At 40.0% G+C, this 14,676-nt stretch overlaps 1 protein-coding gene across 1 annotated transcript in view; it reads right to left on the bottom strand.

The window, feature by feature from the left end:
• INSC (INSC spindle orientation adaptor protein) overlaps positions 1-14,676 on the bottom strand; it is a 150,861-nt gene that overhangs the window by 69,258 nt on the left and 66,927 nt on the right. Inside the window, exon 6 of the mRNA XM_065402628.1 lies at positions 6,399-6,524. Coding sequence (XP_065258700.1) covers positions 6,399-6,524 — 126 coding nt within the window. The remainder of the gene's footprint in view (positions 1-6,398; positions 6,525-14,676) is intronic.

The following is a 14,676-nucleotide window of genomic DNA, read 5'->3' as shown; positions in this document are numbered from 1 at the left end:
AAAGTGACCATTGTTAAAAACTCTTGTATTTTGTCTAACCTGCTGGATAATATTCTAGTCCTGCAAAGATTACTACCCATGTGTAAAGTTATAATGTGCTTCTGTCTTTCCAAGGCAGGGTCCCTACATACTATTAACTGTTAAGATTTTTCCTGACATTTACAGGGGTTTTGCAAAGTTATTTCAGTTTCACAAAAAAAAAATTCAGTTCACAGTTGTTTTCCAATTCCTAAACTTCTCTTTTTGCAGTAATTTCCCATTGAAAATAATGTGTTTTCATTGAGGGACTCACAGCAATTTACAGCCCATAACTGGGCAATTTTACATAATGTACAATATTAAAAAGCTTTGTACGTACACCCCCCACCTTTTGCAAATGTTTTATTAAAGTAGCAAGTGCTGTCATCAGCCTCTCTCTGGAATCACTTCCCTTTTGATGAGTAGATTCCAGGTGTCTGGCTCCATGGGCCATTTTAAATATTTAAAACAAATATGTACTGGTCAATGTTAATATTTGGGCAGCTGTTTGAATGAATATTTGTGAAGATCATTTGTTTTTGTTGCAGTTGCCTCAGTTCTAGATCCATAGAGATGTGCAGCCTTTAAATGCATTATTTAATGCTTCACACAGCATAGGTATTAGTTATATTATATTATATTGCAATAATTTGCCATTTGTGGCCTGATCCTGCAGATCTTTTCCTTTTGTTTTGAGTTTTGACTGAGTAAGGATCACACAATTGAGCCTTGATGTAAGTGTTACATTTTTGCAGTAAAAATGTACAAGTACAAAAGAATCATGCCTTAGACCCTGATCCTTACAAACAAGCTATGCAGACACAGAACCCCTTTGACATTAATGTAGCACAGGGGGCAGCATGAGTGGAAACCATTGCAAGATCACGGCTCAAGTGTTTCATTATGATGTTAAATAGCCCAGTTAGGCAAAGAATCCTCCAAGTTACATGAATATCTTAAATGAAACTAGGCTCATTTTCCAAGCAAGATAGCTTCACAATGAAAACATGTAGAAATACATTTTTTTCCACATGTTAATTGTGAAAACGCCCATTTTAACCACACTTTGTGTAAAGCAAACTTTGAGTTGTGAAAGGGAAGGAAACCAAACATCATACATTTTTGCATGTCATTACACAACACAAACATTTTAATTCTGCACCGTTCTTTCCCTTAGATAATCCTCCTTATGGAGGAACCTAACTGAAGAAAGCACATCATTGTCCTCTGAATTTTAAAAGGACACTATGAGTGATCCAGGTATTCATACTGTTCCCGACACATCACATGTACAATATGGTCATGTCCAAAACTCTCCTCCCACTTCCTAGGGGTTTGTCATTAGACATCTGCGTCAAATATAAAAGAAGAGGTAAGGCTGTATTCACAAACAGTTCCTCTTACAGAACATTGACCAAGGTTAGTTTAACCCTTTGTCCCCATCTTCCATAGATTGCCTGTTCTATGTCCTTACACGCATCGTGTATACTGCTGCACAAGCAGGCCCCTTGGAATTGGGCTCCATGTCACATGAGGGTACACACACCCCTGGACAGTCCCCGAACCCTTTACCCTGTAACATTTCTGCTGCTAAGGGGACCTCTGCATCCACAGAAGAGGGAGCAGGGGGTTGGGTTTGCCCTTAAATGCTGTTCTTTCATAACAGACAGCTGAGGCTATGATCTCCCTCCATTTCCCCTATTTTTAGAGGTATAATTCCCTTTAGAGGTTAGGGGGAAATTCCACAAGATTATAAAGTGCCTAGTAAAGTGATAGGTTTCAGAGTGGAAGCCATGTTAGTCTGTATCAGCAAAAACAACAAGGAGTCCTTGTGGCACCTTCTCTAAGACTTCTCTAAGGTGCCAGAAGGACTCCTCATCGTCGTTTTTTTTAGTAAAGTGATAGCAGCCCATGTTCTATCTGTTGATTACAATGCAATGGTTATACAGCACTGTGTTCATGCACACACAACTCCTCAATCACAAAATCCAGGTGGCTTCCATAATAGTCTTACCACAATACATGGCTTCTACTTGAAAAGCTTGAACAATTTAATATTGACAGATTCCCAGAGTGGTCTAGTTCAAGTCTGTACAATTAACCAAGAGTACATTTTCAAATATCTTTACTGTACTTCAAGCAAAGTGATAATTACCCCAGATCACTTCAGAACTGACTTATGCTGCAATGTTTTATCTCTGGTCAGCTGACTTAATCTACAAGAGAACTGAACCATTACACAGCAAATGTGGCTTAAACTGGCTCAGGAAAAAGACATTTACCTGCTCACCTTTATGATGACAAAAAAGCCACTGTAAAAAAATTAATTACTTACCTCATCTTATGGGAGAGCAAGCTTTTACAAAGCAGTTCTAAACTGTGATAGGGTGAGTGCATGTATATGTGGCAGGATACAAGACTGGTCAGAAGAACTATTCTTCAAAAACAAAATGCTGGAGGAAATGTTCCCCTTTTTAAGAAATAGGCATTGTTCAACACGTTTAGATTTTAAATTCATGTTCTAACTTGGATTAGGTTTGTAGAGCCAGGAAAAGCATCTAAGCATCCAAATTATCACTTAAGCCCTGCCCCCTCCCCCGAGAGTGTGTGGACTTAGAAAAGTTGAATTCCATATTTCTCTACAGAGACAAAGGCTTTGTCTACACTAGCACTTTTGTCAGCAAAACTTATCATCGGTCAGAAGCGTGAAAAAAAAAACCCACCTCCCGAGCGACATCAGTTTCACCAACAAAAGTGCCAGCGTGGACAGCGCTATGTGCATGGAGACTCCCTCCCACTGCTCGTTGGGGGTGGTTTAATTATGCCAGCGGGAGAGCTCTCCCGCTGGCATAGAGCAGCTACATGGGAGACCTTACATCGAGGCAGCTGCAGCAGTACAGCTGTGCCGCTGTAAGGTTCGTAGTGTAGACATAGCCAAAGTGAGTGAGGTAATATCTTTTACTGCACCAACTTCTGGTGGGGAGAGAAGCTTTTGGGCAACACAGAACTCTTCAGGTCTGGGAAAGATACTCCAAGCTTCACATCTAAATGCAAGGTGGAACAGATTGTTTACCATTAAGCAGTTAGCGCATATTCTAGGAGACCATTCAAGGTAGAGTGGCCCATTAATGGGGTGATGCTCCAGTAAAGAGAACCTTTTCCAGACCTGAAGAGCTCTTTGTGGTTTGAAAGCTTGTCTCTCGCACCAACAGAAGTTGGTCCAAAAAAAAAAAAAAAAAAAAATTACCTTACTCACCTTGTCTCTAATATCCCGGGTCTGACATAGCCACAACTATACTACATATACTGTATCTTTACAGTCAGTCTTAATTTTGTCCTTATAACATTTGCAGGCACAAAACAGAACACTTGCTTTACTGTAAATACTAGAAATTTCATTATAGCTTCATTCATATTAGAATTTTTTTATAATGTAATCATGCTACTTTAGTGTTCAAATATTTTAAAATCCATGACAACCATCAGACTAAAGTGTACTCCCATTGCTCCTGTAAACACCACCACACTGTCTTGGTGGTTTCCCTACTTTAATAGCATTTACATCAGCCCAGACACTCTTATTCTACCACTGAATTTGTGAGATTGCATGAAATTGGAGAAATAAAAGAAAATATTTCTAATGTCTCCAGTCACTAAGCCCTATAATTGTTTCCATGAGTAAACCACTCCCTGTTAGCTCAGTTCCCCACTAAATATTCCATTAGGTGGTTCTTTACAAGCATTAATGGCTTTGAAGACTAATTGTCAAATAATGTTATTTTGTCTTGAATTTATCCAATCTAAATTGTTTTGGATACAATGCATCTTCAGCACACTTTGATACTGTACTTTTAATGCAGAAAATTCATTAAAACTGAAGTTCTAATGCTCTCCTTCTGGTGTTAAATGCCCTCCTTCCTATGGTCTGATGATGAGGCACAGAACAGCAAGTTAAATCCCAACTAGAGCTGGGCAACTTTTTTCAGCCACATTTTTTCCATGGAAAAAATGCAAATTTGGCAACACCAAAATGCTTTGCAAAAATCATGTCCGTTTCACTGAACTGTTTCAGCTGGAATTTTTTTTTTTTTTTTTTTTTTTGAAAATTGAAATGAAGTGTTTCCATTTTTCAGTTCAATATGACTTTGTTTTGAATTTCCCCCTCTTCTTTCTGATATGTGAAGCATTCCTCCCTTCAGGAACAGTTCACTAAATCCATAAACATAAACACATCCTCAACAGCCACAAAATCCTAGCTGACAGAGTGATAGATGGCTGCTTTAAGGTTAGTATAGGGCAGTGGTTCTCAACTAGGGGTCCGGGGCCCCTGGGGGGCCGCGAGCAGGTTTCAGGTGGTCCGCCAAGCAGGACCAGTGTTACACTTGCTGGGGCCCAGGGCAGAAAGCCGGAGTCCCACTGCATGGGGCTGAACCCTGAGGCCCTGAGCCCCACCACCTGGGGCTGAAGCAGAAGCCTGAGCAACTTAGCTTCACAGTGCCCCTGTGGCATAGGGCCCTGGACAATTGCCCTGCTTGCTACCCCTTAATGCCGGCCCTGGCTTTTATATGCAGAAAACCAGTTATTGTGGCACAGGTGGGCCATGGAGTTTTTATAGCATGTCTGGGGGGGCCTCAGAAAGAAATAAAAACGTTGAGAACCCCTGGTATAGGAGATCGTCTGTCATTTTCTTTTTCATTTCCAATTTCCTAAGCTCTCTCAAATATAACTCAAATTAACTATCACCCAAGTAGGCTCTCGTCATGGCTGTCCCATTTTTCCACTATCAGCGTGAATTAACTCTTCTGTTTCCTCATTAAATCATATCCGCCTAACTAATCATTATTATAGATTTATTCCCTTTTGTCTCCATTAAACATTTGTTTAGTTGTCTTGCTTTTCTTTAGCTTCCCCCTTTTCCAGCTGCACCTCCCTTCTTTCTTCTCAGGAAAAAAAAACAAAGACAGCTGCCTCTGCCACACATTACATCACTAACAATTGAATGTTCCTGTCTTGAACCTTAACTCTGTTTAGCCAGATGTAGGAAACAAAACTTCTCAGCTCCAGTTCTGGCCTTTAATGGACAAGGCATAGATTCTGAGAAGGTGTGGATTTAGGGATTGAAGGCCCAATTGACAAATGAATTGGTGAATCCAATGGTAAAGATCTCAATTAAAAATAGTCAAACCCCAGCAGAGAGTTGATTTTGTCCAAACTTGTCCTTCCCACCTCCTCTCCTCATTACAATCAGCCCAGAGACATATAGGCACAAGGACAACTGCTTCTTCTTGGACTTCTGTAATGTCATCTTAATATTTTGTATGTCCTGTATCAAGGGACTACATCCTGACTTTGCCAGGGAATGGCCTAGACTAGATTGAACAGGTTGTTTCCCCTCTTTAGCAGTTTTGTTGCCACAATTATTACAGATGTAATGGGTGAACCCTTGAGACTTCTTCCTGTGTCAGTCTGAACTAATACTTATTTCAACAAAAATGTGAGAAGTTATCTTCATTAAACCTAGGCTTACAGACTTAATTTTTGCTGCAGATGTGCTGTCATACTTTGCTTGAGTTCTGGGTAGTAAATTACAAGACATGTCAATGTAAAGTAGCAGTGAAATAATTTATCATTAACTTGAAGAGGCACATTATTCAACTGTAGAAGATGAGTGTTTTATGAAACACAAAGGATGAGATCATGATTTAGTGACTGGTAGAAGTGCTCATTTTCCTAAATATAGAAGTGTACTTTTGTGGGTGATGGTGGATTAAAGTATAAGCAGTCCAAATAATTTTGTGGGATAATGTTTTCATGTCAGCTATCAGTGTTAAAATGGTCTTCTACATGACTTATTGCTTATTGGTGGAAGCCTCTTCCTAACATTCAGCTATTATATTTGTCTCTATACTAGTGCAATTATACCCCTTATACGTTGCCTCATTACTACAGAGGTGCTTTGCAGGGATGTCAGAAAAAAGGGCTTAAACATGTTTAAAGCTCTCCACATTTCAAGGGTTTGGGTTATTTGGAACACTGGGATTTCTAAACAAAGACTTTAACAAGTCCAGAGGTAATTACTTCAATAATTTCTTGACACAGCCATCAATGCATCTACTTGCCTTATGGAAATTATCCCTACTTAGAGAGATCATTTGTACAGACAATTGAACGGTATAATGTTATTGCTGAAACTAATAGTGTAAACATCGAAGATGTGCTCAGTGTGGGAAAATTGAGCTCATCACCAAGCAGGGTATCAAACACAAGCCTGAACTGAATCCAAACACATTCCCAAGTTACCAATTATTAGACGAGATTAACGATTAGACTCCACTGTTCTTGTTGAACAATCACCGTAAAGAGCATTGAAATAACAATACCTTTTCCAGCTGGTGAATCCCTTCCTCCACACAGCATATGGATGCCAGTGTTCTGAGAGTCTGGGGATAAAGGCACCTGAAACAATCCTGGCGGCAGATCTTAAAGAGAGCAACAACACCTCCTTCCTGTAAGAGGAAAGCAAACTCAAGTCAGCAACACTAATTACTACTTTGCACTTAATTGTTCTTTTTGAAAGATCAGGGATAATAAATGTTCTTTCAGTAATTTCTCCAAATTAACTACTGCCACAACAACAAAAAAGGTGTTAAGATCACACAGAGGAGTCAAATTGATTAGTGCTTATAAATTAGGAGATGAAAGAGTAATGTAGCCTCAGTGGGAGGTGTGTTTAAACTATTGACTTTTACCATTTACAAACACCATTTTAATTAAACCTGTCATATAAGTGAAAATTATACACAGAATTATCATCAGAATTTCCAGTCTTGTGGTGGTAGCAATATTTGCTTGAAAAATTTAGCTGGGGAAAAGAAGAGGTTCTGCCAGTAAATATTGGTTTTAGGGCAAAAATAAGAAACCCACTGCAAATACTTTACAATCTTCCAAATTTCTGAATCTCACACACACACACCATTATTGGCCTCATATGTTGCCAAAATGTTACAGGGATGCACTAGAGATTTATGTATGTGTGTATCCATACAAGTGATCATCCCTAAAACATTTCCAATTTTGCCTTTAGAAAAAGATAACATTATGGCACTTTTCATTACTATTCCAAAGGACTACTCTGGTAAACACTACCTTTCAAATTCTGGGATTTCACATAAGAGGCAAGCTCTTCATTCTGAGGAACAAATGACTGAGAAGATCTAGAGTATTAAGTCCAGCAAGGAGACAGACATCCTTGCATAACATCTAAACACATGCAAGGGTGAGCGCAGTAGAAGAAAGGCAAAACAAAGTTAGGAATGGTGACAGCTTTTAGAGAAGTGAGGGGGAGCAGAATCCATAAGGAAGATTGCACGTGAGGAGTGATTGGATCTGGGGAAGACTCTGATGAAATTATGTAAACCTGAACAAAGATCTGGGTTCTGGTTGGGCAATGGGCAAAGCCCTAGATCTTACTTTGCCTAAACAAGTTTTCCCATCCCTAACATAATCATGTATCTAATCACCTCTCAGACATACAAATGGTGTTTTGGTGCAGTCAGTCCTCTCCCCGCGTCTCTTGGTCCATTCCTCACTAAGTGGATACACACACACACACACACACACACACGGGGTGAAACTACCCCAAAAGGATATTCATGAAAATATCATATACTGGCATTCTGTTAAAATAGAGATTAATGAGAGCTGCTACAGAAAAGCTTACGAGAAAAAGGTTAACCTTGTGGTCACATGCATTGGGACTTGAGAAACAAGGCTCACTTCCCAGTCCTGTCATACACTTGCTTGTGTGACCCTGGGCAAGTCACTCACTCCCTCTGTGACTTAGTATATCCATTTTGCAGATGGGAAACTAACACCTTCTTTCTCCTATTCTGTCTGTCTTGTCTATTTACATGATAAGGTTGACGCATAAAGTGTTTCTGACTACATTTGTACAGATCTTGGTTGGGGTCTGTAAGTGCTACCATAAAACAAATAAGAGTCACATCCCATATGACTCTGAATAATGTTGCAAATTCAAGAGATAAATGCTAATCCATTCACTGATTCCTAAAAATTAATCAGAAGTATTATTAAATCCTACCATTTACAAATCTTCAATTGGAGACAAATCCTGACACAATCTGAGCACCTAAAACTCCTATTGACTTCAGTGGGAGATCCATGCACTCTTAACACTTTAGAAATTGACTGAGTTTCTCCATTCTTCTGGGTATAGTTGACATAATGAATGACATCATTAATAAAGAGGAATAAATGTAAATATACATTTAAAAAATCCAAACATACACTCACTTTCCATGTTTTTATCCTATTTTTACTAATTTGTTTCAAATGTTAAGGCAGTGCTTATACTATATATTGCCTTCAATTATGTAAAAGCAAAGATATAATCAAGATGGAAGCATTTGAAATGTGTTCTCTCTTTTGTTGACAGTAGATGAAAGAGCTTAGCCTAAAGCACTCGGAGATTCCAGGAACTAATTAAAAAATAATCAAACATGAACCAAATGACATTCAGTAAAGGTGGAAATCCTCAGGCATCTTCCTAAATATACCTGAAAGGTCCATGTATTAAGATATTTTTCAATTTCACAGAACTGTCTTTTTGGGGTGGTTTTCTTCTTTGTTTTCATTTTTGTCTTCTTTTACCATTTGTGATGCCTAGAAATATTGTGACACACAGAGCTTTATTGGCATGGGGGTTATGGCATGAATGTGAATCAAACATTATTTTATTTTCATTCCAGAAATCACTATATGATTTTGCATTCTCTATATATGAAAACAATACAAACAGTAGAAGAGTTTGTTTAGAGTATGTTAAATCTAACAAAGTGATACTACTTGAAAAAAATCCGAATTTTGAAAGATGAGCTCTGAATAAATTTTCAAGGTAGAAATTTTATACTGTGCCTTTGGCTATGCATGTGTAATTTCCACCGATACCAATGGAAGAAGTATGCATGTATTTGAGAGCAGAATTTGCTCCTGCAATCATCATAACGTATATATAACATATACACAGCAGTAGCACAAAACCTACCACGTAGCTCATTACTGAATCTCTAAAATTAATGAAGGCAATATACTAACAAAATTGCTTTATGTTTCAATCAGACCTTTCTTCCATCAAAGGATATAAAAATGCTTTACAAATAATAATTAATTAAGCCTCAAAACACACCAATGAAAAAGATACAATAGAGTTGGTGCACTGCACTTTTTCTAACCCTAGTGCAATTGGGCATTTCATTATTTCAATTTTAAAGTCCTTGCAGTTTGTCAGATACAAAGAGGACACACTGAACATTGCTCTTTATTGAAGATCTGTATTTCTGTACTTCAGTCTTAATAAGTGAATGTTTAGAATGGATGACACTACTAATTCCTAAACAATGGCGGCACGTTTATTGCAAGCTTTCTGTGTGATAAAAGCCATCCTGCTTTTGTCTAACATGGACAGAAAGTGAGGTATCGACAACTTGCTCAGCAGGAGATCCTACCTATTTGTTTCATACCTATATGCTGCATTGAGCTGTAAAGAGTTGATCATAAGTAATGAATCTAGAAAAGCTGAAAAAGGAGATTTCTGCTTCTGTACTGAAGTTTGAGATAAACAAACACCAAACCCAAAAGCTCTCAATTGCTACTGACTTCAAGAAGCAACAGAGGGTCCTGTGGCACCTTTAAGACTAACAGAAGTATTGGGAGCATAAGCTTTTGTGGGTAAGAACCTCACTTCTTCAAGCTTATGCTCCCAATACTTCTGTTAGTCTTAAAGGTGCCACAGGACCCTCTGTTGCTTTTTACAGATTCAGACTAACACGGCTACCCCTCTGATACTTGACTTCAAGAAGACTCTCAGCACTTCCCAGGAGTCACTCAGCACCTTGCAAGAACAGGTATCTGCACCTTTAATAATGACTATAGAAGGATTTAGCCTGATGGAGATTAAAATACGTAATAATTAGAAATGTGTGAACTAATTCAGAGAAAACAAAGAAGGTGAACTCACAGAGCTGTGCCTGTTTCCAAGAGCTTCTGACACATTTAAGCCCACTTCCCCCTTTCACACTCAAAATTCTTGCTTGAAACCTGAGCCGAACTAAATGTACCAAAATTTTCCAGCAATCAGAATAGTGTCTTATATTGCCTTCAACTCCTCTGAGCACTGTAGGGACTGAGCACTCTGGGGCATAATTAAGAGGCTTGAATTACAATATCAAGCCTAGTATTGGCAGTTTCAGCCTTAGCATTTCTCTCTCCTAAGGAGACTATTAGCATAGTATTAAATCACAAACCATTAGCATTACCCCTTAATTGTTCATCTGCTAATTTGATTCACTTACAGCAAGGTCTGTTTCTTGAGTGGTATTTATGTACCATTTATTTGTTATTGGCTTTTGTTGGTTCTTTTAGCTGTCATGAAGCAGAATTAATTTAGAAACAATCTGTTTCACATAAACCAATTTTTCACAAGTGCTAGACTCCATGGTTAAGATTTATAACTCAGGTTGTTGAGGTCTCCCTATGATCTCAAAGCCTAATGACTGATTTTTAATGATCGTTCTATGATTAATGGGTCTTGACATGGAAGGTCCAAGGGAACAAAAATATAATAGACATACTGTAATAAAGAGAAGAATTTTGTGAAAATAGCCCTGCAATGGCCAGACAATGATAAAGCCAATAACTTATGACAGGCCCTTGCTTTAATTCTGTTTGCTTTTAAAAGTATATACACATTAGTAGGGTCTCCATCCCACAGTCACCATAGCATGTACATGTGTGCACAGACACACACACACACCATGTATTATTGTCCAAAACTTACAGCCTAATCCTGGGCTTTTTCTTTAGTCAGAATAACACCACCACACACAAAACTAGTTTAGCTGTTCCTAGGGTTTCTCCCTACAGGACTTCCTTTCTTCCTCCCTGTCTCTCATTTGCTTTAGAGACACTACCTTTAATACTGCTGAGTAAGCACTAATGTGACCCAACTGATCTGTCTGCCAGGCTGGGTCAAAAGAATAACTTTCCCACCACACAGTTTTAGAATCTGACATAATGGGATGAACACACATACTATAGGTTTCACAAAGAAGGAAACTATTTGTTTCTAATGAATATAATGTGCCTTCAACAGGAATAAGAGGCCAGATAGGTTTTCAATTTGGGGCTTTTTTATTTTAGAACCTTTTAAACTTTAGCAAAGTAACATATTGAAAAAAAGAACAAAAACTCCACCAAGAATCAAACAAATCAACCTCATCGAACTGGCCATACAACCTTAGCATGGTTTTAATGCCCTAGTTCTTAGATAATCTGTGAAACCTGAAATGGGGGAGAGATGGAGGTGGGGGAAGAGGGCACAGACATGGGATGGGGATACTAGATCCTGATGCTCAGGGAGAATGAGACTAAAAGCTGCATGAACAATTTTGTGAGTTTGTTTGTTTATTATAAATTACTATCCCTCCCCCCACACACACACTAGCTTTCACCAGTGAATAGTGGTTTGAAATAGGGCTAATGTGAAACATCAATATCTGAGGGGTTTGTGTGTGGTGCTGAGATTTCACAAAAATTTACACCAATTTACACCTTGTTACTGAAGGAAATCGTGGACTCATTTCTAGGTTCTTTTTGCCCCGATCTCGAAAAGTCACTTATGCCAGTGCACAGTGAATACAAAAGGGACATAAAAATACTGCTATTCTGAGCTGGTGTGTGCTCACTGTGCACTGGTGTAAGTGACTACACAAGATGCAGGGTGACAGAGAATCAGGCCCAATAAGCTTCAGTGCATGGGAGAAATAATGATACAAGTGGGTGATGCATCCACTACCCACATTTTTTTCAAAGAAGAAACACTAAGTTGGCAACATCTAAAGATTCTTTGAGAAAGGGAATATTTCTACCTCACTATTTAGAACATGTTTGGCATATCTTGTGCTACTGCCATATAAATATTAGTCATAAGTGAGTGGGTAAAGAACCTTCTGATCTTAGACAAACCACTTTTTCCTCAGACTCCCCCTGGGGTCCCACAATGGTAAAGAAACCATTTGAAAGGATGATTCTGACCCATTTGACAGTTCCATGTTTGTTCAAAATAAGGCATCTTAACATTGTGTTTTGGACACCACAGAGTGGAGCTCAAATACCAATTTAGAACAAGTTAAGCCTCTCATGCTGTTGCCAGTTTCTACCAGTCATTCAGATTGCACTTGTAAGCAGAGTCTGGATGAGCTCTCTCCTGACATCTTGTGGTGAGGAGTGGAAAAGACTTCAGAGGCTGATCTCGTTTGCATGGACACACCCACCCTGCCTAGGTGCTCAGCATGATGAGAGTGCTTGCCCAAATGATCTCTTGTGGCTGGTGTTGGATCCCCAATCTCCTTGTTATTGGGGCAGGAGTAATAACGAGTTGCTATCCTTGTTATTTGAACTGAGGACAGCAGAACTGTACCTGGCATACCCCAAGGCGGGACTCACCCTCAACTGAACAGCTCTTGCTAGGCAGGGGTTATGAGTTCCAAAGACCAATGAGTTGAGAGAGGGGTCAGGTACTTGTACCTGGTGGAGTGGGCCTTAGACACCATTTGACTCTTTTTCTCTCCATAGTATAATAAAAGATCTAATTTAGACTCAATTGAGAGTTTTGTTACATGCTGCAGAACTGAAATCACTGATACCTAGGTCTAAGTATTAGACCTACTGTGGGACAGTGTCTCTATTGCAAGAAACTGCCCAGTATGCATCAGCAGTGAGGCTGAAATCACTGAGAGCTGGGGGGGGGAGGCTGAAGACCTTGGTAGGCTGGTAAAGAGGTGTGGCAAGTGGCTAGCAGGGCGGCTGGTGGAGAAGTGTGGCAAGCGGCCAGCAGAGCCCCGCAGAGGCATGGTGTCAAGGCTGATTCCCCACTCTGACATTTCAAAACTGGGGACCCACAAGGACTCTAAAAATTAATACTTGCCACTCCAGGCTTGTATTAAACTCCCAAGGTTACAGCTTTTCTCTGACCTTAGATTGGTAGATGCTGCCACCACCCAAGTGCAAAACCCATTTGAGAACCCAGGAAGGCTCACTTGGGAATTCCTTCCTGCGGGGTCTCTCAAGCCCTCCGTTCTCCCACCCCCGTCTGGGGAAGAGCTGAAAAAGGGGGGGAGGGGGAAGGGAATTAGCTGTTGCCACCAGCTAATTAAACAACATGTGCACAAACCTTTTCAGACCCAAAAATCCAATTCTGTTCTTTAAAAAGGTAAATTTTATTAATAAAAAAAGAAGAAAATACATCTGGGAACTTAGGCTTTTGCTAGATTTAAAAAAAAACAACTACAAGGACCAAGCATCAAGACTAGCTCCTTTGAGGTCCAGCTTAAAGGTTACAAGCAAAATAAAAGCACCTGGGGTTAGCACAGAGGAATCCACAAGCCATAAAGAAATAAAAGGAATAAACCTAATCGCATCTTTCTAGACATTCCCTGATTTACTTACATATCTGGGGTTTCAAATAAGTAGTTTCTAGGTATGGTACTGAGGATTTTTCATACCTGGCCCAAGCTTCTCCCAGCATAACTGCTCCCTGTCTGCCTCTCCCTGAGAACAGACAGACAGACCGACAAAAGGAGTCTTGTTTCAATTTTTTAAAGTTCTAGCCTTTCCATTGGCTCTTTTGGCCAGGTGCCCACTCACTTCCTTTTACCTATGCATAGCAGTGAGACTTTTTAACCCTTTACAGGTAGAGCAATTAAAGAACTGCTACTAAGAGGGATTTTATAGCTGCTGGTTGGCTGGGTGTCCATAAAAAGAACCCCCCCCCTTCATTTATCACATATGGCAATTGGCCATTGGGGTGACGAGTGAGTGCCTGAGCAGTGCAGCATGTAAGGTGCCTCCTTACCCCCCCCCCCCCCCGCCTTCCACACAGGGTGGAAGGTGAATTTTGCGGATGAACCTCTGAACTCTGGGGCTGAACTGGCCAAGGACAGCAACTGTGAGTGGGGTACAGAGAAGGGATGGGCACGTTAAAGGGACTTTTGGGTTGCTGGATTTAAGACCCTGAGGGGAAAAGGACACTGCCCAAATTACTTGGGGGTGGGTCTTTTGCTCATGGTTTGTGTTTATGAGCCCTAGTTGCGGTGTTTTCCCAAATTAATGCTGAGTTAGTTCCCTCCTTGTATTAAAAGTTTTTGCTACACTCAGACTCTGTGCTCGCGAGAGGGGAAGTATTGCCTCTTAGAGGGGGGTGGTGTGTAATTGTCCCAGGTCACTGGGTGGGGGCTTGAGCCAGTTTTGTGTTGTATTGTTGAAAAGGAACCCCTCGATACTGAAACCGGCCCTTGTTGCTGCTGGCTCCACCTGGCAAAAGGGTGACACACTTAATTCACAGAAATGGGAACAGGGACAATAATTCCCTATGTCACAAACAAGCATGTAAATTCTGAACTCTCAAACATTATCACATGTAAGTGATTTATTAGCTAGATTGGGCTTTTTAGCCTCAACTCTGAGTAGGGGGCAAGAAAGAACTCCAATGCATCCAGGGAAGCTCAGGAAAGGTGGAAGGTATTATCCACTCCCAGTGCACTGTGTGTGTGGGGGGGGGAGGCTGCATAAACTATACCATCT

Source organism: Emys orbicularis, chromosome 4 (assembly GCF_028017835.1).
Source record: "Emys orbicularis isolate rEmyOrb1 chromosome 4, rEmyOrb1.hap1, whole genome shotgun sequence".
Taxonomy (NCBI): domain Eukaryota; kingdom Metazoa; phylum Chordata; order Testudines; family Emydidae; genus Emys; species Emys orbicularis.
Note: the sequence above shows the minus strand (reverse complement) of the source record. Positions and strands in the feature narration are given on the sequence as shown.